The 25343-nt window shown below is 37.0% G+C and overlaps 1 protein-coding gene across 1 annotated transcript in view; it reads right to left on the bottom strand.

Annotated features, from left to right (window-relative positions):
• The window catches only part of ZGRF1 (zinc finger, GRF-type containing 1), an 81814-nt gene that overhangs the window by 30640 nt on the left and 25831 nt on the right, over window positions 1-25343 (bottom strand). The window contains exons 10-16 of the mRNA XM_008567019.1: window positions 17530-17678; window positions 16907-16908; window positions 15059-15711; window positions 13936-14074; window positions 10621-10805; window positions 8474-8670; window positions 7494-7633 (exon numbers count right to left, since the gene is read on the bottom strand). Coding sequence (XP_008565241.1) covers window positions 7494-7633; window positions 8474-8670; window positions 10621-10805; window positions 13936-14074; window positions 15059-15711; window positions 16907-16908; window positions 17530-17678 — 1465 coding nt within the window. The remainder of the gene's footprint in view (window positions 1-7493; window positions 7634-8473; window positions 8671-10620; window positions 10806-13935; window positions 14075-15058; window positions 15712-16906; window positions 16909-17529; window positions 17679-25343) is intronic.

The raw sequence follows: 25343 nt of genomic DNA, 5'->3' as shown, positions 1-25343 counted from the left end.
GTACTTGGACCCAGACATTTAAGTACCAGTAGTGGCCCCAGTCATATCTCTAAATGTTTTCTAGAGGGTAGTACAACCTCTGGTTAAGAACAAGCAATCTATCATGGAAAATCTCCAAAATAAAAATTAGATACAATATATAAATACATATAAATATATATTTACACATACATATATGTATGTATATTTATACTACACAAACACATACAGTATGGTCCTATATATTTAAAAATTATATATATGTACATACATGTCTAAATACATCTACATGTATGCATATACCTAGACATGCTTAGAAATAAAGTTCTGGAAAGATACTTGTTTTAGTCCGTTTTGTGTTGCTATAACAGAAATACCTGAGACTGGGTAATTTATAAGGAAAAGGGGTTTATTTGGCTTACGATTCTGGGACAGCTGCATCTGGCATGGGCCTCAGACTGCTTCTACTCATGGCAGAAAGTGGCAGGCAGCCAGTGGGTACAAGCAGATCACATGGTGAGAGGAAGCAAGAGAGAGGAAGCAAGAGAGAGAGAGAAGGTGCCAGGGTCTTTTAAACAACAAGCTCTCATGGGAACTAATAGAGTGAGAACTCACTCATTTATCCCCCCTCCTCCAGGGAGAACATTAATCCATTCATGAGGGATCCTCCCCCATGACTCAGTCAGTTTCCAACACTGCCACATTGGGGATCAAAATTCCACATGAGTTTTGGAGGGGATAACACATCCAAACTGCATCAACACTCATCAAACTGTTAACCTGAGGTTGGGAGTGCTCCTGAACAAAAATAAACAACATCAGATTCTGCATTCCTAATCCAGGGCCCCAGACTTTAAAGAGATGGCAGAATGACTTGATGAGCCAGAAAGAGGCCAGTGGCATTGCACAGGAAGCTGAGTTTGGTAAAATGGGGTTTTGCATGAACCTACAGAATGCCTAAGAAGGCAGGACATGAGTTGACACATAAGACCACTGTTTCCATCTGTTCAGGCTGTTATAACAAAATACCTTTGGTGAATAATTTATAAATAATAGAAATTTATGTCTCACAGTTCTGGAAGCTAGGAAGTTCAAGATCAAGGCTCCAGCAAATTTGGCATTTGGTGAAGTCTTGCTCTCTCTGCTTCATGGATGGAGCCACTTGCTGTGTCCTCACATGACAGAAGAGTCAGAAGGCTGTGCCCTCATGTGGCAGAAGGGGCCAAAGGAGCTAGGGCACTCCCTTCTATCTTTTTTATAAGGTCACACTAATCCCATTCATGATGGCAGAGCCCTCATGACTTAATCACCCCCTAAGGGCTCTATGTCTTAGTGCTATCACATTGGCAATGAGAAATTTCAACGTATGAATTTTGGGGGGACACATTCAGACCATAGCAACCATCGAACATACTGCAAAAAAAAGTAGTATTAGACTCAGTTTAGGCTGACAAAACCAACTGCCAAGGCATCGGCAATTGCAACAGTGCCAATGATTAGATTAGTAAGGATGTTAGCAATTCCAGCAAGCTGAAAAATAACCACAAAATAGCAACATAATGATCCCATTTCCACTGACAAGCCCTCTTTCAGAAAAGGTGACCTTCCTCCCCTCTTGCAACTGCCTAGCAATTAGCAGGTGAATTTTGTGAAATCAGAAGTATGTCCAGGGAGGAACAGGGGTTTAAAAAATGAGAAAGGTGTGGAAGCTCTGAAAGATGGACCTTAAACTAAGCAGTGACTAAGATTTTAATACCCAAACTAGTTAAAAAATTACTAGATAAAATCTACCAGATAGGATTCATCTTAAATTTTCCCTGCTGCAAATAGGAATGGGGGATTAGAGTGAAGAAGAGTACAAACAGTTATGAAGATGAAAGAGAACTTTGAGATTATACATATCTAAGCAGCAATTACTATGCACTTTCAAATGGTAACCTACAGGAAAGTGAAAATCAAAGGTATTAAAGAAAAATTTTCATGTTTAACTAATACATACTTTTTCTTTATTTCTTGATTTTTCATTGTATATATTTATGTATTACTTGTTTAATTATTTTAAAAACCTTTTTTGAATGTTCAATTTCTAAAACTTCAACCACTTCATGAATATCTTATATGTAATATAAATTAAAAAAATAAAAACATAATGGTCCTGCACAGAAGTTTCCTAAGAAGGCCACATTACAAATTCTTTTTGCTTACTGAATTAATAACAATTCAAAACATGCAGGAAAAATGCTCAACAAAATTCTTAAATAAACACATTTGAAATGCTTAGGGGCTTCCTAATTTTTGTTCCAAACCAAGATGCTGAACGGCACAGTATGATCACTGGCTCCCTTCCTGGAGGGAACAGAGGGAAGTACATAAAGCTATGGAAAACCCCCGGAGTTGGAGAGGCTGTTTTGAATGGGGGTGTGTGTCCCTGAGGTGGTTTTGGCCTAGGACAGAAAGGTATCCGAGCAGGGCTGTGGAAGAGATCAAAAAGGGTGGAAAGGCTGTTGGAGTTCTGTTCTTATTTTCCGTCCCCAGCCTCTCTCCCACTCCCAGTTGCACTGGGACAAATAGGGTGTACCCATTCATAGGGCAATTCACACTTCTGGTTCAGAAATCCTTTGGAAAAAAATCAGGGCAGCAAGCTCTCTATGTAAAGAGCAGAGAAAAGCAGGTGACAACTAACTGATCACAGGCAGTCTCTACCCCACATCATTCACTCCAATCTCTCAGGGCTAAAGAATTTTGCAATATAAGAAATGATTCCTCTTATCGTTGCTTCTTCCTCATTGGAGCTGACAAGACTGGGGTGGGTCTTCCCCAATATTCACTGCCACAAAGACTAGCTGATACCACCAGGAGAAAATGAGTTCACAGGCCAAAATAATGAGACATGTGAGGAACACAAACACTTCAAAAGAAAAGCATACTGAATTATAGATTCCTACAGAAAAGGAAATACAAAAACAGAAGGGTAAAACATTGACATTCAGCCTGGTAAAGATATAAAAAGAGATAACAGAAGATAGTAGCAATGTAAAATAAGAAGAAAATGTGGAAAAGAAATGAACAAAAATATTAAGTTGGAAAAATATGGCAGTTGAAATGAAGTTGTAATTGATAAATACGAGAATGGATATATTTGAGGAATAAATAAGCAATCCAGAAGACCATAGTGAAGATGCATTTCAAAAGGAAAAAAAAAAAAAAAAAACCCCACAAAATATAAAAGAAAAGCTAAGAGATCTGGAAGACAGATTCAGAAATACTAACTAATAAAAGACCTAGAAAGAAAAGAGAGAGAAAATAAAGAGATAAAGAGGAAGATTGTTTGAAGAAATAATCAAGATCAATTTCCCAGAATTAAAAAAAGATAAAGGTCTTTAGATTCATAAGGCCCATAGTGCGCCCAAGAGAAGAAAAAAGGAAAAGCCCACAGTTAGACACAATTATAGGGAAATATACAACTATCAAAGTCATAGAGAAAATTCTAAAGCTTCTAGCCAGAAAAAACAAACATAAAAAGGAATAAGAATCAGAGTGCCATCAGATTTTTCAACAGCAAAAACATATGAAATTGCTGTTTTTTTAGCTCAAAAGTATTAAAGGAAAAGAACATAGAACCTAAAATTTTTATGTGTCATCTAAAGAAAGAGAGAAAGTAGACCCTTACTAACCCAGAAATTATACGTTTAGACTAGCACTACTCAAAGTAGCCTGTACTAATGGTTTGTTATTGGTCTACAACGAGAGGTTTGTGCCACAATATAATTAAACAAACCAACATAATTCTTCCTTTATTCAGAAAATCTTGCTACAAATAAAACAAAACACAGCAGAACTAAACAGTCTTCTGAATGACATAGATGATTTACATTCTGGAGCAATTCCGTACCTCTCTTTGGGAATCAGTAAGGCTACAGACCAGAACCAGCTTGCAGACCGTACTTTGAGTAGCACTAGTCTGTATAGTGTCAACTGGGGGCCGGGGTGAGGAATAGTGAGGGGAAGGATCAGGGGAAGAACCAAGGAATATGAGTGCTTTTTAAGTACTTGTTTTATTGTGGCGAGGGGTAAGATTTAACTATCTTTTGTGTTTTTTTTTTTTAAAAGGCAAAAAAGTATTAAATAGAACATAAGGTAGAATGAACAGAAATAATAATTTAAGGTTGTAGAAACATACCCAAGTATTTCAATTATAATAAACTTAACTACTGAGCTTATTCTATTTACAAGTCAAATTTTAAAAATTGAGACATATGCTATTTAAAAGGGACACACCTATAAGAACACAAAAAGGTGAAAAAAGGTTGAAAAAAGACATCAAGCAAATACTAGTCAAAATAAACTTGGTATACTGATATTAATAAGTAGTCTGCATGACCAACCACTAAAAAAAGAAGGAAAAACAGAAATAATTATTAGAGATGGTGAGACTCTCTACATAATGATAACTTGGTATATCTGTATTAATAAATAGATTTTAATAAAATGTATTAGAGATGGTGAGGGTCTCTACATAATGCTAAAAGTTTCAATTTACCAAGAAGATAATAGTAATTTAAAACATATATGTGCCTAATAAAATACTCAATATGTAAAATGCAAAAAGTAATAAAATAACACAAAGAAAGTACACGATAGAGGCAGACTTCAACTTATCTCCCTTGATTACTGATAGGTAACTGCCATAAAAAATTGGCAAGACTATAGAAGATCTGGAGAAAACACTTAATAAGCTTAACCTGATGGCTAAAGTATTCTACATCCAACAATTAGAGAAAATTAGATATATTTCTCTTGTATTATACTATTAAGAAAATCTTAATAAACTTTAAATAGTATGAAAACCATAATGTCTGACCATAACACAATTAAGTCAGAAGTTAATTAACAAAAACACAAAATAGAAATTCTTTACATATTTGAATATTAAAACATATGCTAAATAACTCACGGGTTAAAAAAGAAATCATAATGGAAATTTAAAAATCTGAATTATAAGGAAAAAAGTACTTCAGCAAAAGTAGAGTGGTACTTTGAGGGAAATTTACAGCCTGACTAATTAAATTAGAAAAGAGGAAAGCCTCAAAATTCACAAGCTAAGCAACCACCTAAGATGTGTGAAAAAGAACAGTGTACTATACCCGAACAAAATAGAAGAGGTCATAAAAATAAGAATGGAAGTCGACAATGAAAACAAAACAAAGATACTTTGCTGATCTTCTGATCAACAAAGCCAAAAGTTGGTTCTTTGAAAAAACTAACAAAATATATAAACCTCAGGCAAGATTGATCAAGAGAACAAAAATACAAATAATATGATAGTATCAGAGAATATAAAGTGTCTATAAATAAATCTTTAAAAAAAGGTTTAAGACCTCCACAGAGAAATTTGTAAAACTGTATTACAAGATGTTATAAAAGATTTAAATAAACAGATATAGCAAGTTCATGGATAATAAAACTTACTATTTAAAAAATGTCATCCCTCCCCAAGTTGATCTATAGATACCATTCCAATCAAGATCCCAACAGGTTATATTCATGAAACTTGATAAGATTATTCTAAAATACATATGGAAGAGAGAAGGACAAAGAAGGACAAAGATGTTCTTCACATCTAAGAAGAACAAGGAGGGGGAACTTGCACTATCTGGATCAGGACTCAAGAAACTACAGTAATTAAGACAGTGTGGGATTGGCACAAGGATAGGCAAATTGACCAATAATATAAAATAGAGAGTCCAGAAACAGACCTAGGCTACTTTGAACTTGATTATGTATGACAGAGGTAGCATTTCAGATCAGAGAGGAAAACAAGAGACTAATCAATAAAAAATGGTTAGCTTTCCAGCAAAACTGGTAACTATAAAGAAAAAGATGAACTTAGATCCATATCTCACTTATATATATAAAAAAAAAAACTCCAAATGGATTTAAGAATGTGAAAAACAAAACTTTAAAACACTCAGTACAAAATATAGGTAAATAATTTTAGACCTTAGCACAGGAGAAAATTTTTATAATAAAACACAAAAATCATTGTCCAAAAAAAAAAGAAAGACTAATAAATCTGACTATCCTAAAATTAAGAATTTTTGTTTATCTAAAGATACCTTAAAGGAAGTGAAAGACATGAAACACACTGGGAACAGATATTCTCAATATACACGATCAACAAAGAATTAACATGAAAAATATGTAAAGAAATTACATAAATAAAAAAGTTTACAAAGAACCCAATAGTAAAATAGGTGAAAAGAAACACATATAGATAATACGTACATGAAGAGCATTTCAATATAATTGGTGAGCAGAGAAATGCAAACTAAAACCACAATGAGATCATTTTACACCCATATAAGTAGGCTGATACATAAGATCTCTTATACTTTGATAGTATGAATATAAATTGATATAACTACTTTAGAAATCAGTTTGCCATTACAACCTAAAGATGTATAAAGCATTTTCACATCCTGTAATGCAACATTTTCATTTATAGAATTATATACAGAAGAAACTTCCACATCTACAAGAGAATACAAGAATACTCATACATAGCACATTGTTCACAATGGCAAAACTTAGAAACCCAAATGACCATCAATGGGAGACTGAATGAATGAACTGCAGCATATTCACAAAATAAAATATTATACAATAGTCAAAACAAATAATCTAGACTCTAGAGCAACACCAAATAATATAAATAAATTACAGCAATACATTAAGCAAAAAATATAAATTCCAAAAGACTATATACAGAATATCATTTTAATGAGGTTAAAGAAAACTAAAAATTTAAAAAATGCATTTATATAAATCTAAACGCAAAGGAAAGCAAGAAGTTGATGAAGACAAGAATCAAAATAATTACCTTGGGTTAGGAGAGACAGCCAGATGAGTTAGTGGGTTTAATTTATATTAAATGGATGTTAGTATTAAGTTATTAGATTTTGCTTTGATTTATGGGTTCACAGATACTTACATTATTTTAAGTAATTAAATAACTAAATAAAAGCAAGCTGTGTGAGAACCAATCACAAGAAACCAAAAGATAATGACTAATCCAATTTATTATACCTATGGTCCTTTAAAAAACTCTGTTTAAACGATTTTATTTCCAAGAATACAAAATTTAGGGTCCAGTGTTGTCAATTTGTGGAGACAATGAAAGAAGTATCAATAAACATTACATTTTTCAGCTTATTTATATTAGGTCAGAGTACAGTTGAATCAATATACTTATTTATATGATGCCAACAACTTAGTGTAACTTTTTAAACAAAATTAAAAGTTTTCAGTTTTTAGTATTCTTTTAATAAAGTTTAGAAAAAAGCCCTAAAATATTAAAATGATTTTTAGAAATGGTCTAATTTATTATACAGTAATTTACAATATGTAACACTATTAAACTATACTTTTAAAATTCTCTTTAAAGAATTTATAGAGCTGTACGGAATGGAGATACAAGGCTAGACTGAAACACTAACATGATCACATCTACTTACCTTTGCTATAAACTGAAGAACTTTCCTTCCGACTCAGCTTCAGATAAAGTTTGCTTTTTGGTTCATTGTAAAACTCAGGATTTACAGTCATAAACTTCTTTAGTTTGCCATACTGTTTTCTCTGAAAATCAAATCCTTTTCTAAAAAAAGACCAAAAATTAAAAATGAATTTTAATATTAAGGTACAAATTTTTTCAAAATCTTTAAAGTACAGTATGAAGAGGAAAGAACTAGGGTTGTATGTATGTTTATATCCTTTCACACATGTATACAAAATATAAATTATTCTGTCAAAAGAAGGAAACAACCTTCATAGAATTGTCACTGGTTTTAAAAAAGATTGAGATAAGAAAAGTCTAAAAGACAGACCATCTCATTTTCTCCAGCTGTAAAATGGGAATAATAACTTATCCCCATTATCTCCACATCTTATAGGTTATTGTGATGATTACATGAAATAATACATGCAAAGTGCTTAGAAGAGGGCCTGGCATATATAAGCTCCCAATAAAGGTTACTGTTATTATTAAATTACCATGCAAATGGTCAGTATGTTTACTTTTTGAGTAATCTCAGCTTTATAAAAGATATGTTTCCAAAAAGTAGTATTCTATTATCCTACAAGATATGTAGTTCAGGCTTTTGAATAATAACTTACCTATTATCCTGCACTGATAAAAATTATTCCTATGGTTTGTTCAATACGGTTTCTCTTAAGATTGTGAAGAATAGCCCTGACTGTACATAAAAATGGCTAGAAAAATAGCATCCTGCCGATTATCTTGACATTGCTGACACTGCATAATGTTTAGAGGGGGCCAAAATAACTTTAAAGATTTATTCCCATTTAACAATTATAGAAACAGGTAGTCTTTTAGAGACTTTTCCTATCTCAGCCTCTTTAAAACTAATGATAATTCTGTGATGGCTGCTATTCTCTAATACAATTATAGGCAATTATTTGGTATTATAAAACATACCTCACCAAAAGCTGGCATTCCTCATAGAGTGGTATCTTTTGACTTCTTAAGTACAAGCCAATACTCTTAATATCACTTAAAACCATGCTAGGTAGAGATTCTTCCTGTGTTAAATATCCTGGAGTCACTTCCTCAAGCCATTTGAAAAATTTACATTGATCAGCTTTGGGTCCATCACATGCATAAAAGAGACGACCCTAAGGGAAAAAAAAGATATTAAAAATTGGTGAAGAAAAATGTTTTTATTTTTCTATTGTTTTTATGTAGATCAAGACTTTAATAACAAAAACTGCTTGGCATTAATGTACTTCAGTAAATTAGTGATGGAGTTTGGATGTGTTGTCCCCTCCAAAACTCATTTGGAAATTTGATCTCCAATGTGGCAGTGTTGGAAACTGATTGAGTCATGGGGGAGGATCCCCCATGAATAGATTAATGCTCTCCCTGGGGGAGTGGGGATTAATGAGTGAGTTCTCACTTGATTAGTTCCCCCGAGAGCTGTTGCTTAAAAAGACCCTGGCACCTTCTCTCTCTCTCTCTTGCTTCCTCTCGCCATGTGATCTGTTTGTACCCGCCGGCTGCCTGCCACTTTCTGCCATGAGTAGAAGCAGCCTGAGGCCCATGCCAGATGCAGCTGTCCCTGAATCGTAAGCCAAATAAACCTCTTTCCTTTATAAATTACCCACTCTCAGGTGTTTCTTTTATAGCAAAACAAAACAGACTAAAACAATTAGTCACCATACAACTTAACTAATTTAAACAATAAAAATTTAAAACCACCTGCTTTTCCACTTATTTTCTCTTCATCAAAAGATTATGTTATTGAAAGTAAGGAATGGGAAAAGGGCCATGAAGAGCAATGATAGTGTATATTATTGAATATAGTAATTATTCTGATGTGAGCGTCACATATTGCACATGAATATTGATGTTCAATTCTGTACCCTACGGATATGTACAATCAACTTTGTTACAATAAAAATAAATTAAAAAAACAAAAGATTACATTATTTTGAGAATAAAACCTTATTTGAAAATTTGGTTTCCGATTAAAAATGTTCACTATAGACAACTTGAAAACTGCCCAGAAACAACTACAAGCAATATTTTATGCATTTCTTTCCATCTTTTTCCTCACATAAGTAGACACAAATACACACACACACACAGATACACACACATATATGAGGGTACTTCAAAAAGTTCATGGAAAAAAATTATAAGATATATGAATCTTTTCATGAACTTTTTAAAGTACCCTCCTATTTTTTTTTAAAACAAAACGCAAATGATATATTTTCTACTCTGTAACCTAATTCTTATACCCAACAACATAGTATGAGCATGTAACTATGACATCAAACAATCTTAGAAAGAAAATAAAGACATTTAGTGGCTATATAATATTTTACTCTATGGTTACATTATTATTTATGAATTCTAGCCTTGACAACTAAATTTAAATCCAAATTTTTTTTTTTTTTTGGCAGCTGGCTGCCCTGGCCCTTGGTGTTATCAGCACCACACTGTGCTAAATGGCCAGACCCAAATCCAAATTTAAACATCCAATAATGATGAAGTAGGATAAGCAAACGGTGGAGGAAAACTGTATTATTATTAGTGAAAGCAGTCTGTACAAGCCATCAATCAACATACATTTTACTAACCTAGCTTCCTCCATAATATGTTACCAGCAATATAAATTGTCAACATGCTTTTCTGTTCCTCTGACCTTATCTTTTACTTGTACTGGGGATTTCATTTCTTTCAGGCTCATCTCTGAATTCATTCTCTAAGCCCTCAGGTTGGGACACACTTCCCTTCACAGTGCTCTCACTGTAACTTGAGCATATCCCTCTTACTTCATCAGTTATAGTACCACAGAAAATTTTCTTTTATGTATCTCTCTCTGTACACGACCATACAATAAGTTCATAAGCAACTTAAAGGTTGATCTTAACTCATATTTTTGTGTCCTCGAACACAGATCATTCTTTCAATAAAAATTTGAAAGCTTACTACATGTTAAGTTACTAACACTTCAAAAAAAAAAAGGCTCTTTAAGTCTGTCATAATGCAATAGGTACCTAAACTTTTTATAAGACAAGTATTTGGTGGGGTGGCAGAAAGGGAGGCAGGAACTATACCTTATTTGGACCTTCCTTTTTAACCATGACAAGTTTTGCAGGTTGATTATGATGGCAAAGTGGCACATTATTTTCTATGTTTTTCAATTTCTCTCCTCTTGATGATGTGTAGAATGACAGGTCAACTTTTGAAAGAGCTTTGTGCAACCTTTTTGCCAACCCAAAAAGCAATATGTTTAGATGTTCTACAAAAAAAAAAAGAAACAACTGAAAATTAAATACAAAATAATTCATGTTTGTATCACATATCTGCTGCGTGTTAACTAAATCTGAAAATAGCCTTTTAACAGAATCAACTACAACATAATACTATCGTCTATTTTTTTTAAGGCAAGTTTTGACCTTTACTTCAAAACAATCAGACCTAATCATGCATCATACTTAAAATTTTCCAGTTAATGTGACAAGGTCATTTGTAAGACTTCTACTTTTTGAAAAAAAATAAGGGACTTCCGGTCAAGATGGTGGAATAGACGGTTCCCAGTGTCACTCCCTCCCACAAATCAATGAATTTACAACTATAAAAATGTAACATCAGCCACGCTGGGGCTGCTGGAGCTCAGGTGCAGAGGAGTAGAGACCTATGGAACTCATGAAGGCAGGAGAAACCACGAAGAGAGAAAGAAAAATCTGCTCTCAGCGTTTTGGGCCATGGCCACTTTAATGCTGGAGCACATGGAGCAGGAGCCAGCAGAAGCCACAGCTGTGTCCCTTAGATGGAATTACTTGGAGGCGGAAAGGGAGAAGAGGACTTTGATGGCCCCCAGGACAGCAAGACCACTAACCAGATTCCCGTGGACCCATGCAGGAGCGAGGAGCCAGAACAGCTGAAAAAGGGGAGCCACTCAGAGGCTGGTGAGTCATCACAAGGGACTGGTGCAGGGCCCATCGCATGGGAAGTGTTTGGAGCATGGGCGGTGGGGGAGATGGGCCCACTGGGAGAACACTGGGATACAGCAAGGACAGCCAGTCCGCCCTCCAATCAGTGCAGGACCACTCAGAAGAGACTGGTCAGGAATGCAGAATTGCATGAGGTGCAATTCGATGAAAAAACTCAGGCCCAGATCAGAGTTTCTACACAACCTAGTTGCACTGAGTATCTGGAGAGCCGGAAGTACCTATAAGGTCAACCATTAATCCGTAAGCTCCACAAAAAGCCTTCCCTAGGGAAACAGCAGCAAAGCAGCAATTTACCTCAACCACACAGCTCAAGCACTGGTTCCCACAGGAAGTTCCCCTGGGTTAGAAGCAAGCAAAGGACAAAAACTTAGTTCCAGCCCAGGCACACCATGAATGCCTTGGGGCCCACCAAGGGACATGAGGCATGGGGCCAGGGGCAGGACCCCTGCCCACACCCACTCACACCACCAGCACCTTGGGGCCCCACCCAGGAACGCCAAGGATTGGAGCCAGGGACTGGAACCCACTCCCACATACATGCACACCACACCAATGCCTAGGGGCCCAGCCGGGGACCCAGGGCTAGCAGCCAGGGACCGAACCCCTTCCCACAACCAGGCACACCATGCCAGCACCTCGGGGCCTACCCAGGGACCCAAGGCATGGAGAAGGAGACTGAAACCCCCTCCCACAACCAGGCACATAGTGCCAGCACCCAGGGACCTGAGGCATGGAGAATGGGACCGGACTCCCCTACCACAACCAGGCACCCTCTGCTAGCGCCTCCGGTACCACTTGGGGACCTGAGGCATGGAGAATGGGACTAGACCCCCCTCCGACAACAAGGCATACCATGCCAGCACCTCAGGGCCTGCTCAGGGACCTCGGGCATGGAGAAGGGGACTGGACCCCCCTCCCACAACAAGGCACACCATGCCAGCACCTCGGGGCTTGCCCAGGGACCCAGGATAAGGAGTTGGGACTGGACCCACCCTCCCACAACCAGGCACCCCCTGCCAGCACCTCGGGCCTGCCCTGGGACCTGGGGCATGGAAAAGAGGACCGGACCCCCCTCCCATAACCAGGCATCCTGTGTGAGCACCTCAGGGCCTGCCCTGGGACCCAGGGTATGGAGCCAGGGACCGTCCCCCCCCCACCACAACTAGGCACACTGTGCCAACGCCTTGGGTCCTGCGTGGGGACCTGGGGAATAGCGAAGGGGACTGGACCCCCCTTCCACAACCAGGCACACCGTGCCAACACTTTGGGGTCTGCCCTGGGACCCAGGGCATGGAGAAGGGGACCGAATCCCCCTCCTACCACCAGACACACTGCACCAGTGCCTTGAGGCCTGCTGTGGACCGAGGCATCCACAATCAGGCACACTGCGCCAGCGCCTCGGGGCATGCCTAGAGACCCAGGGTAAGGGGCTGGGGAATGGACCCCCCTCCCACAACCAGGCACACCGTCCCAGCACCTCGGGACCCACTCGGGGACCCAGGGCATGGAATCGGGATTGGACACTCTCCACAACCAGGCACACTGCCAGCACCACGGAGCAGGCCAAAAACATCTCCTCCATGTGGGTGGCCCACCACAGCCACCACGATAACCATGGCTGTCGTGAAGGCGGCTAGATGCCACAACCACCAGGCAGATGGTCCACCAGCCACTGGAGTGAGTTGACACAAGGAGAGTCACCAGCAGAGATAAAGAAAAGAGGAGGATGTCTGTCTCCACAGAGCCTATTTCATAGGGACGGAAGAGACATCTGCTCTATGGTAGTATTGGGGGACCCGATCATGCCTCTCAGCATTGGACAGATCATTTGAGCAGCAAATAAACAGAGTAACCATTTCAGAGTAACCATTATTCTCCTCAAAAACAACAGGGCATATATGGGTAGTAAAAATTAAGAAACACTCTAGGAATATTAAAGGTCAATATTGACTCTTTAAATACAAAAACTGATGTGGCAACATCAATTCAGTTAATGCTTAAGGGGAAGTAACTGTGAAATCTCTGTTTAAATTTCAGCACTAATAACGTAAGGAGAGTGGGTGATAATAGTACAAAACTGACAAAATTGTTGTGAGAATTAAATGACCAAAGCACTTAGAGCACTACTTGGACTGTGTTTCAATAAATGTTAGCCAATATCATCACAAAATTAAAAAATAAATAATTATAACTTTTAAAAGGTAATGTTATCATTTCCCATTTTTAAAATTCAATTTTGATCTAAAGTTGGAATAAAAGTTACTGTAATAACTGGAGTAAACATGGAAAATAACAAATCTCAAGTGGACAATTTAGTACAAAAATTCACAATATAAGATATTACACTCTCTCATAGTTTACTACTTACATTAAGCAGCAATCAATCATAATAAAGTGAAAGTATAACAGTCATACCTATGAGACAAGATGTAAAAGTCTGCTTATAATGAGCAGGAGACTGAAAAACAGCTGGTATGTGAATTTGTCTCTGAGGAAGATAAGCAGATTTTATTTTCTGCCCACTTGGGAAGCATAGCTCAGAACTGTTTATCTCCTGAAATGGAATAATTCAAGTTATTATAATAACTCCAGAAAAATACTGCTTACTCATGAGCAAATTACTTTTCATAGATATGTTTAAGAAAACCACACTAATTTTTCTTTTGATTTCTAAAATCGTTGAAGATTATTTTCTAATTTTAAATGAGAAACCAAGTATAGCAAGAATAGCCATGTATGGCACTTTTAACCCTAAATAAGACTAACTTTTCTTGTCTGCCCCATAATAAGCTTTTAAATATTTTTTCCTAGAAAAATTTAACTGATATGAATGGATCATTATGTATCTTTATTTCTGGTTATGACTATAAGAATTACTCACAACTAATATGTAATAAGTTGTACCTTTACCCTAACAATGTCCTGATCAGCAAAACTGAGCTGATAGTCAAAAAGTAATTGTTTAATCAAAGTGATTGTTTAATCATAGTAATAGCAGTAATGGAAGGAGTGGTGAAAACAGGAATAGGAGCAATGATTTACTAAGTACCTATTATGTGCTTAGTAAACACTGCACCAGATACTTTCAAATACATAATTTCATTTGATGTTCACAACTACTAGGAAAGAATTTAAGTTAAAGGAGATAAGGCGACTATAGCTAGAGTTTTAGATCAAAAAAAGCCATCTGCTCCAAAAGTAAAATTTGTATTACAGAATTTTGGCAATTCTTTTGTTGCAATTCAGATAATTACTATTAGAAAAAATGTACCAAGGCTGGCCTGGTGGCGCACTGGATAGTGCGCCGCTTGGGAAGTGCGGCGGCGCTCCCGCCTGAGGGTTCGGATCCCACGTACAGACCGGTTCCCGCTCACTGGCTGAGCGAGGTGCGGGAGCAACACCGAGGGTTGCGATCCCGTTGCCGGTCCCCAGTCCGGTACAGGGGCAACACTGAGGGTTGCGATCCGTTGCCGGACACGGAAAAAGACAAAAGACAAAAAAAGAAAAAATGTACCAAGAGACTGGTACATTTCCTCACCTGTAAATCTTTTACACTGTACTTGTAGCAGGCGGACCCTCCTAACTCATTTTGAACTTCCTCAGTCTTGGATGTCTGCTTTAAATTCAAAGAAAGTACTATCTCTCTGGAAGCCAAATCTTGACTGCTAAAATTCTGCTGCTGTTGATAGAGCATATCTTTTATCACTTGCAAATGCTCAGAGTCTAAGGAGCTTTGATTCATAGCATCGTTCTGCCTTTCGCCTGTGTCACTAAAATGTATCCTAGAAACATCCTCAGCAAAAAAGCCAGCTGTTACTTTCTTATCAATTCCATTTGGAGTAGTCAAGTTGCATTGGGATGTGTTTTGATATTTCAGCCACTTGCTTTGAGTAGACATATTACTGAGAAGTAAAACATCCCTTGGAGTCTCTTCCCTAGATTCTTCAGACAAAGAAATTTCACTTTGGTCCTCAGGCCCAAAGCTAAAAGAAAGAACTGCTGGCTCTTCACACAGGTTGAACATGGGGGAACCAGAAGACTCTTGTGTGTCACAGTTGATCACATATGAACAAGAATCTAAGTCCAGTGACTCATCTGTAGGTGGCAAAGTAATAAGTGGAACTTGGGCTCTACTTACTAATGGTAGCTTTTGAAGGTTTTTATTCTCTAGAGAACTGAATTTTTTCATTCCTAAAAGAAAACAAAATGACAATTAAATAAAAATGTACTACTAGTCATCACCCAGCTCTGGAAAACAGCAAGCAACTATACAAAAGCAAAAAGTACCAACTTGCCCTGAAAAAAAAGAAAAAAATCACATAATTTTATTTCCTTTAAAAAAAACTAATGGTTTTAATCTTAAAAAAAATAAAGATTTCAAAGCTTAATTTATAGCTCCAAAACTTAATTTTAAGTTTGATGAACTTGAAGTTTTTATCTTTTCCTCCTTACCTATTTTTTTCCTAATTACTATATTATGCTTATATAAACTTATGTTTTCAAGGCACTTTAAAGCTAACAAATGATACATCATTCTCATTTTACAGATGAGATTACAGCGACCTAGAGGTAACACGACTACCAATAGAGTCAGGATGAGAACCCAGAACTAGTTTTTGATATTGACTTTATATTCCTTCTCCAGAGACTGAAGTTCATGGTTCATTTATATGACTATGTGATTATAACTTCCTTTATATATTCATTACACTCACAAATTACTACATTACCCTTCAGGGTAAAGAAGATTTTAGCTTTATTTTTATCTATTGGTATGTGATAAGAGTACAAGTCTGTACATTCACGGCAGATATTGTCTGAAAGAATTTTATAATTCCTTCTATCTCTCAGTGATTTTAGTAATAGATATATCCCTGAAAATGTAAAAAGCAATAATTATTTGTTGTGTACATAAATGAATAATACTGCATGGGAACTAGGCAGGCTTAAAGTTTTTATCTAACAATGTATGGGTTCCTATTTTATAATAATGTGCTTTCCTGACAGAGTTTCTATTTTGTTGGAAATAAATTCTGGAGTTGATGTGGGAAGAAGTGTAGCAGTAAGTGAGACAATGAATATTCTTTTATAAAGTGCTATGTTGTGATTTTAACAACTCAATCAAGCAACATTGACATAAAAGTTAAAACTCCATTAAAGAAGTAAAAGATTTGGGGGATAACTGTGAAAATCATGTATTATTCCACTGCCACTTCACTTGTTTTAGAATACCTACACTTCTCATACTGACTCTTCCCAACCTTGTTGCCTCCTACTAATATCCACTAAACCTTCTCCAACACAACAACCCATTCACATTACAAAATTTTTATTTTTTGTATCATCAATTTTTTTATATCATCAAAAAAATTACATACAACTCCACCCCTCACCCAACAGAACTTCAGAATCAGGGAAGGATATATTGATGAGATTATAAGAAAAGAGAGAGGAAACAAGAAGTTAGTGGAAGGGATCCCACAGAATAGTATTACACTTATCAAGAAGCAGGAATCAAAATGAGTCAAAATGTATGAAAACACAGAGGACTGAGAGTGGAATGGTTGTAGCAGCAGTTGAAGAGTTTCCTGATATTGCAAGGATCTCAAAGCAAAAAAGGAGAAACTAAGAGGTTATGCTAAAGTCAACCAATGGTGTTGATGATTCACAATGAGTCGATCCCCTGGGAGAGGAAGTAGCTAATAGAGGGGTCAGGCTCTGAAGTTACAGCTATGAGAAGTATTCAATGGAAGAAGACACTTTCAGAGTTCTGTGATGACAAAGATGGGGGGAGAAATAAGAAGGAACTTGAGAGCTATAAGGGAGTATTGTACTCAGAATAGCTATCTATAATAAAAAAAGTCAGAAAGAAAGGGCATGGTAATGCTTCAAATGGTATGACACTGAATCTGGTTCCAAAACATTTTTAGTTTAGTAACAATCTCCCAAAAAAACCACTTCATTTTACATGGACAGACAGATGTTAGAGCAGTATGATACCAACTATACTCCACATTGAGAAAGTGAAGATCACCAAGTAAAGTTCTTGCTTTCAGGGACTCCTCAGAGAACTCTAGCACGAAGTCTTCATCTCTTGAGTTCAAAGAAAAAGTAGAAATAGGGCTCAATGTAGAGATCTTTTGTCTTGGTGATGTTACCTATCCAGAAAGAAAAAAACAAAACCACAGACCAAAATCTTATTGCATTTTTTCCCTACTGTTTGAATAAATTTTATTAATATATATTATAAATTTAATGATTTCAAGCACATTGTGTAGAGCTATTGTGGTGGCAAGAACTATAAACTTCTTCCAAAAAGGAGAGAATAGAATAAACTCATTAAAATCAACAAGAATAACAAAGTGAAATACAGAACATAAAACACTTTGAATTTATTTGAAATGGGTCAGATTCTGATTTAGACTGATCTGGGTTATGAGGATTTGGTTCTGAAGATCAACTATCATTTTAAGAGGCTCAGGCAGGGCCGGCCCGGTGGCGCACTGGATAGTGCGCCGCTTGGGAAGCGCGGCGGCGCTCCCGCCCGAGGGTTCGGATCCCACATACAGACCGGTTCCCGCTCACTGGCTGAGCGAGGTGCGGGAGCAACACCGAGGGTTGCGATCCTGTTGCCGGTCCCGGTCCAGTGTGGGGGCGACACTGAGGGTTGCGATCCGTTGCCAGACACGGAAAAAGACAAAAAAAAAAAAAAAAAAAAAAGAGGCTCAGGCCAAATCAGACCTCATATTTAGAGCTGTGAAGGTCTAAATGCCTCCAGATTCAAGGACTGAAGAGTTTTCTCTTATGTCCTCAGGTCTAGGGTTTACCTATAGTTAATCTAAACTTCATGATATTGCTCCCAAATGAAGTGAACTTTTAAAATATATCCTAGATCTGAATAGCCATATAATTCACCATGTTATTCTTATTAGAACAGCATTTAATTTTGTTGCTGCTGCTTCTTCCAGAAATTAATCATCTTAAAATCTAATATTATGATTACATTTAAAATATATATTTGTATAAGCATAGACTAGTAGAATAAAAGTTTGGAAGAAAACTCACCAAATTGTTAAGAGTGGCTTTTGAAAGAAGTGGGACCAGAGGAAAAGGACTCTTTTGCTTCTAACTTTATACTCCTCTGAATGGTTTGAACTTGTTAAAATGAACATGTTTGTGTGAGTTTTTTTTTGTTCGAGTAAATGACAATAAAGATTAAAAGTTTAGTGGTGCACTCGGGAGAGTGAGGCGCTGGGAGCACAGCGACGCTCCCACTGCGGGTTCGGATCCTATATAGGAATGGCTGGTGCGCTCACTGGCTGAGCGCAGTTACCGGTCGCGAAAAAGACAAAAAAAAAAAAAGTTTATATATAAATGTTAAAACATTTTCTTGACTAGCTACGGGGTTCTAGGTGCTGTGCTAGGAACTAAGGATGTGAAATGAATACTCATGGTCCCTGTACTCAAGGAGTTCAGTCTAGTGGAAGACAGGGACAAACAAATGGGAAATTACCATATGATCATCACCATAATAATGGTCTATGTTCTCAAGTTTTTACTATGTGCCAGCAACTGTTCTAAGCACATTATATTTCTAACTTATTTGATCCTTACAACCACCATGGTGGGTACTCTTTATTTTCCTCGTTTACAGCTGAGAGAACTGAGAAAAAGGGCAGTTAAGCAGTTAATTTGATTAAATTCATCCAGCTTATAAGTGAGAGTTGTGATTCAAACCTAGGCAGTCTACACTGTATTGCCTCCTCAATAAAAATAACAGTAACAGTCACTGCTTATTGAGTATTCTACCATATTCCCCTAGTACATTCTCTACAAATTTGCTGGGGAGTTATTCCTAAAATTTAAGTTCAATCATTTCTCTCCTCTGATCAAAACCCTCCAATGGCTCCCAATCTCTCTCAAAGTACAAGGTGACTCTTCCAATGTCCTATGTGGCCCAACCTGATCAGGCTCCTTACCTCCTCTTTGAACTTACTTCCTATCACTCTCTTCATTCACTCACTCACTCCATGGCAGCCACCTTGCTGTTCTACAAATTGGCCTGTATTCTGCCTCAACACCACTTGCTATTCCCTGTGCCTGGAATGCTTTCCCCGAGATATCTGCATGGTTCTCTCCCTTCCTTCATTCATATCTCTACTCCAAAGTTATCTTATCAAAGACACCTTATCTTATGTATGTAAAATAGAACTCAGCCCCATTTGCACATCCTGTCCCCCTTAAATAGCTATATCATTCTCCAAAGCACTTAAAATCTTCCAAGATACTATATATTTATTTATTTATTGCCTGTCTACCTTCACTAGAATGTAAGTTCTGTGAGGGCAGAATTTTGCCTCTTTTATTCACAGGCCTGTCTGTAAACCTAGAAGAGTGCTACATACAGTAATTGCTCAAGAAATATTTGCTGACTGACTGACTAAATATGCTAATCTTTCAAAAAGTTTGACACACACAGTCTCTACTTTCTTATTTCTCATTCATTCTTTAATCCACTTTAAACTGGTTTCTACCTTTGCTATTTCACTGAAACTATTCTTGCCAAGGTCACCAATGACCTCCAAGTTGCTAAATGAAGTGACATTTCTGTCCTCATTTTATTGGATGCCTCAACAATAATTGACATAACTAACCTTCTTCATACCAATTCTTGAGAATGGGATATAACCCATTCTCTTCTCTCTCTATTTTTGTTGAAACTTTTTCAACGAACCCATCTATTCTTATTGCCTTAAACTTTCTACATACAAATGACTGCACAAACGTCTCCTCTGAATCAGACCCATGTACGCAACCTCTTACTTAACAACTCTACTTGACTGTCTCACAGGCATTCCTTATCTATTCTTATATACTCACCAAACCTGTCCCTTCTCTCTGCTATGGACTAAATTGTGTCCCCTCAAAAATTCATGTTGAGGCTGGCAGGTTATCTCACTTGCTTAGACTGCAGTGTTATAACACAAAAGTCAAGGGGTTGGATCCCATTACTGGCCAGCTGCCAAAAAAAAAAAAGCAAGAAAGAAAGAAAGAAAAAGAAAAAGAAAAAAAAATTCATGTTGAAGCCCCAACCCTCAATGTGACTGTATTTGGAGATAGGGCGTTTAAGAGATAATTAAGGTTAAATGATGTCATCAGGGTAGGGATGGCCCTGATCTGATAGAATAGTGTCCTTATAAGAAGAGACACCAGAGAACACTCTCTTTCTCTTCAAGTACAAAAACAAAGGAAAGGCTATGTGAGGACATAGCAAGAAGGCAGCCACCTGCAAGCCCTCAAAAGAAACCAAATTGGCTGGAACTTTGATCTTAGATTTCTAGCCTCCAGAACTGTGAGAAAATTAATTTCTGTTGTTTAAGCCACCCAGCCTGTGGTTATTTTGTTACGGAAATCCTAGCCGATTAATAAACTGCTTTCCCCTTCAGTGATTTCCCAGAGGCACACAGAGTAAAATCAAAGTTCTGAACCTGACCTGCAAGACTCTATATGTCTGGTCAAGCTTACCTGTCCAACCTCATTAATTAGCACTTTCTCTTTCACTCACTACAATCCAGCTGCCTTGGCCTTCTTTCACTTCCTCAAGTCAAGCCAACTCTTTTTGCCCTCAGAGTATTTACACTTGCTGTTTCTTTGCATGGTGTGTTCTTTCCCTCACTGTTGCCATAGCTGGAAAAGCCTTCCCTAATCACCCACTCTACTGCAAATTCTCCCTGTAATTTCAGAGTACTTTCACAGCTTTCCTTCATAGCAATTATCTCTATTTATTTGTTTGTTTGTTCTCATCATACCTACTTTGTTCATCAGTCTATATCCACATCTTACAAGTCTTCTGACCTGCAGAAGGCATTCAGAAAATACTGTTGAATTCTACTTATTCATGAATTTTATATTTTACAGTAAAATTTCATGGTCTATTTCATACATGTCCTGCACATTTCCAATTAAGATTATGCTTCAGCATTTTATATTATTTGTTACTACTGTTGGGACATTTTTTCTATTACATTTTTTAACTGGTTTAGGAATGCTATTAATTTTTCAAGTTTACCTTGTCTTTATCTCCTTTACAAAATTCTTCTTAAACTTTTAACCAATTTTAATTGTATTTCTTCCTAATTATGTCTCTCATTTTATGTCATATTGCAAAATAAAAATACCTTTAACAAAGAAGATAGCAGTCATTCACATCTTGTTATTGGATCTAACAGAAATTACTCTGCTGTTTCATCACCAAAATAATGCTGGTTAGTTGTTGATAAACATTCTTGATCATGTTTAAAAATCATCCAGACTTAAGATTTCTACCTTTTTAGTTTTTAATAGATTCATTTCTTGTCAGACTACCAAAAATGTTTTACTTTCAACTACTAAAGCTTTGTTTACATTTTACCTTACTTACTTCCCATGAAGTCTTCTCTGCTGATTTAAAATTATAATCCAAACAGTGGTATGAATGTTCTGAATCTTTAGGTGGAAAATCTAAAATAGCTATGGAGAAAAAAAAAGCAGAATCTTTACATAACAGTTTATCCACTGTTAAATTATTTTTTAATGTTATATTTTACTTACAATTTACTTACAATAACTTTCAATTGAATCCTTATCAGACCCAGCTATCACCTGAAAATTATCTTCAATGTTAAAGCTAGTACCTCCTTTTGGAAAATCTTTATCTGGGAACTAAAAAACAGAGATCTATCAATTTACTTAGTAAAAAGAAAAAGTGTGTGTGTGTACATATCTATAATCTGTATCTATATATAAGTGTACTTCAAAAAGTTCGTGGAAAGATGGGTATTATCTTTTCATTCTATTTTCCATGAACTTTTTGGAGTACACTCATATGTACACATGCATACATACAGTTTATGGTTATAATTTGAGACACAAAAACAAAAACAAATATATTATGAAACCATTTCTATTCAGTGAAATTAGAGTACATTATGTTTTATCCATTCTTATGATTCACATTTTTTTACATCTTAACATATCTGAAGTAGGAACGTACTTTAAAAGTGATGATATTTTTACATCTTTACAGCACATACAAGTTGTGACATAATTGTCATTGCCTGTGCATGTGCAAATATATGCAAGTTAGTCACACTGTTCATATAATGATCACTTAAATACAAGTTAGTGCATTGCTAATATTAGACATGTTCTAAGTAATTTTGCTGTTTAAATGTCTTCAAAAAGATGACAACATGATTTAGCATTAAACAAAAAATTACTGTGTTCATAGATAGGCAAGAATACAAAGCAGTGTAAAATACAATAAGAACCCTTGCTCAAATAAATCAAAAAGCATTGTTTCAGTACGTTTAACATTAGAAATCCAAGTGAAGATGAAAAAGTTCTAGAGATGTTTCATAACAATGTAAATATACTTAACACTACTGAACTGTACACTTAAAAATGGTTAAGATGCTAAATTTTATTATATGTGTTTTTTACCACAATAAACAAATTTTAATGTTTTAAAGTCTATATGTAATGTTTAATTGATTGCTCTTCTTTCTTGGTGGTATATAACAAAATGGTGCTTCTTGCAGTGACAGTATCTTAGAATTTGATAAAATACAGAATATTTTTTAAAGTTCAGACACTGGTATGTGTAAGCAATCTGTCACAGTTATTCAAAAATGCACTTATCTCTGTTGATAGGTCTAGTCATTTTGCTTTAGAACATTTTTTATAAATTCAGGCTGTAAAACATATAACCATAACTGATGTATGTGAAAATAATTAGGAACAAAACAAACGAACATGTTTCTTTTTCAATATGGAGTGCCTAAATTATTTTCCTCTCAAAAACACAGAGAATGAGAAACAGAAACTCCATCTTTGATGAAAATAAGAAATAATGATAGACCTGAATTATAACACAATATTAAGAGGATGGGAGAATAGTACAGACTTGGCAATATGTAGGAAAGTCAAACCAAAGTGCCTATTACAGGGCGGCCCAATGAAAAGTAACTGATTTGCACCAGTAACCATGGAAAGGCTGAGAAACTAGAAGCCACAGGTGCTACTGAAAATAGGATACAATGAACTGAAACATTTGATTAAAGATTCTAGAAGGAGAACCAAGAAAACAGTGGGGAGAAAATTACCAAACAAATGATTTTTTTAAAAAAGTTTCATAGGACTGGTGGACTTGTATCCACAAGATGAAAAGAACCACTGAACACACTTTATTAATGAAACCTGAAGGAAGGCTCATGACTGTGGAAATTTCAGAACACCAGGAATAAAGAAAAGACATTAAATATTTCTGGAGAGATTCCCAGCCCAGCCCTGTGCGCAGAGCAGGGAGACGTCCAGCAAGGGAGGCGGAGACTCGGCAGAAACCACACACCCTGTGGGGCCGCCACTGCGTGATCCAGCAGGTAGGCTTCACCGCCGCCACCTGGCTCCATTCCCAGCCTAGCCCTGTGCGCACAGAGCGGGGAGACGTCCGGCAAGGGAGGTGGAGACTCGGCAGAAACCACACACCCTGTGAGGCCGCCACTGCGTGATCCAGCAGCAGCCCGGGCCAGAGCGCACGGAACAGGGAGAAGTCCTGCATGGGAGGTGGAAGCTCAGCAGAGACCACACACCCTGCGGTACCCCCACCCCGCCCCCATGATCCAGCAGCCCGGCAGAGTCCAAGCTGACCAGAGGGGTGGCTCCCCGGAGAGGCCCAAGTCCCGAGGCAACCACACACAAAAGGCACTAGCGTCCAAATGAGCAGTCACAGAGGTAGCCATACCAAATTGGCAACCACAGCAACATCCTACCGAGACAATAGTATCAAACCAGTGGACTGTGAAACCCCCTGCCACAATGAATAAACATCAAAAAAAAGATACCAGAAATACAAAAAATCAAGAAACTACATCACCAAAAGTTAATAAATCTCAAGCTCTAGATCCTATAGAACAAAAAGCCCTTGAAATGACTGACAAGAAATTTCGAGTGATAATTCTAAGGAAACTGAATGAAATACAAGAAAACTCAGCTAGACATCATGATGAAATGAGGAAAAGTATACAGGACCTGAAAGAGGAAATGTACAAGGAAATCAATGTCCTGAAAAAAAATGTAGCAGAACTTCCCGAACTGAAGAAGTTGTTCACCGAAATAAAAACACAATTGAGAGTTTAACCAGCAGGCTTGCGGAACTTGAAGAGAGAACCTCTGAACTAGAAGATGGGCTGTATGAAATAACACAAGCAGACAAAAAAAAAAGAAAGAAAGAAAAAAGAATCAAAGAGATTGAAGAAAATCTGAGAGAGATATCAGACAACCTTAAGTGCTCAAATATCCGAGTCATGGGTGTTCCAGAAGGGGAGGAAAAGGAAGATTGCACTGAAATCATATTCAATGAAATAGTGGCAGAAAACTTCCCAAGTATAGGAAAAATCACAGATCTTCAGATCCAGAAAGCTCAATGATCTCCAAACGTATTTAACCCAAAAAGATCTTCTCCAAGACATGTTATAGTCAAATTGGCAAAACTCAAAGACAAAGAGATAATCTTAAAAGCTGCAAGAGAGAAGCACCAAATCACCTACAAGGGAGCCCCAATCAGGCTAACATCAGACTTTTCATCACAAACCCTAAAAGCTAGAAAGGAATGGGAGGATATATTCAAAATACTAAAAGACAGAGATTGCCAGCCAAGAATACTCTACCCTGCAAGGCTATCCTTCCAAAATGAAGGGCAAATAGTATATTTCTCAGACAAACAAAAACTGCGGGAGTTCACCACCACACGACCACCCTTACAAGAAATTCTCAGGGGAGTACTG

This window comes from Galeopterus variegatus, unplaced genomic scaffold, assembly GCF_000696425.1.
Source record: "Galeopterus variegatus unplaced genomic scaffold, G_variegatus-3.0.2 Scaffold2, whole genome shotgun sequence".
NCBI lineage: Eukaryota > Metazoa > Chordata > Mammalia > Dermoptera > Cynocephalidae > Galeopterus > Galeopterus variegatus.
This window is presented reverse-complemented; position numbering and strand designations above follow the sequence as displayed.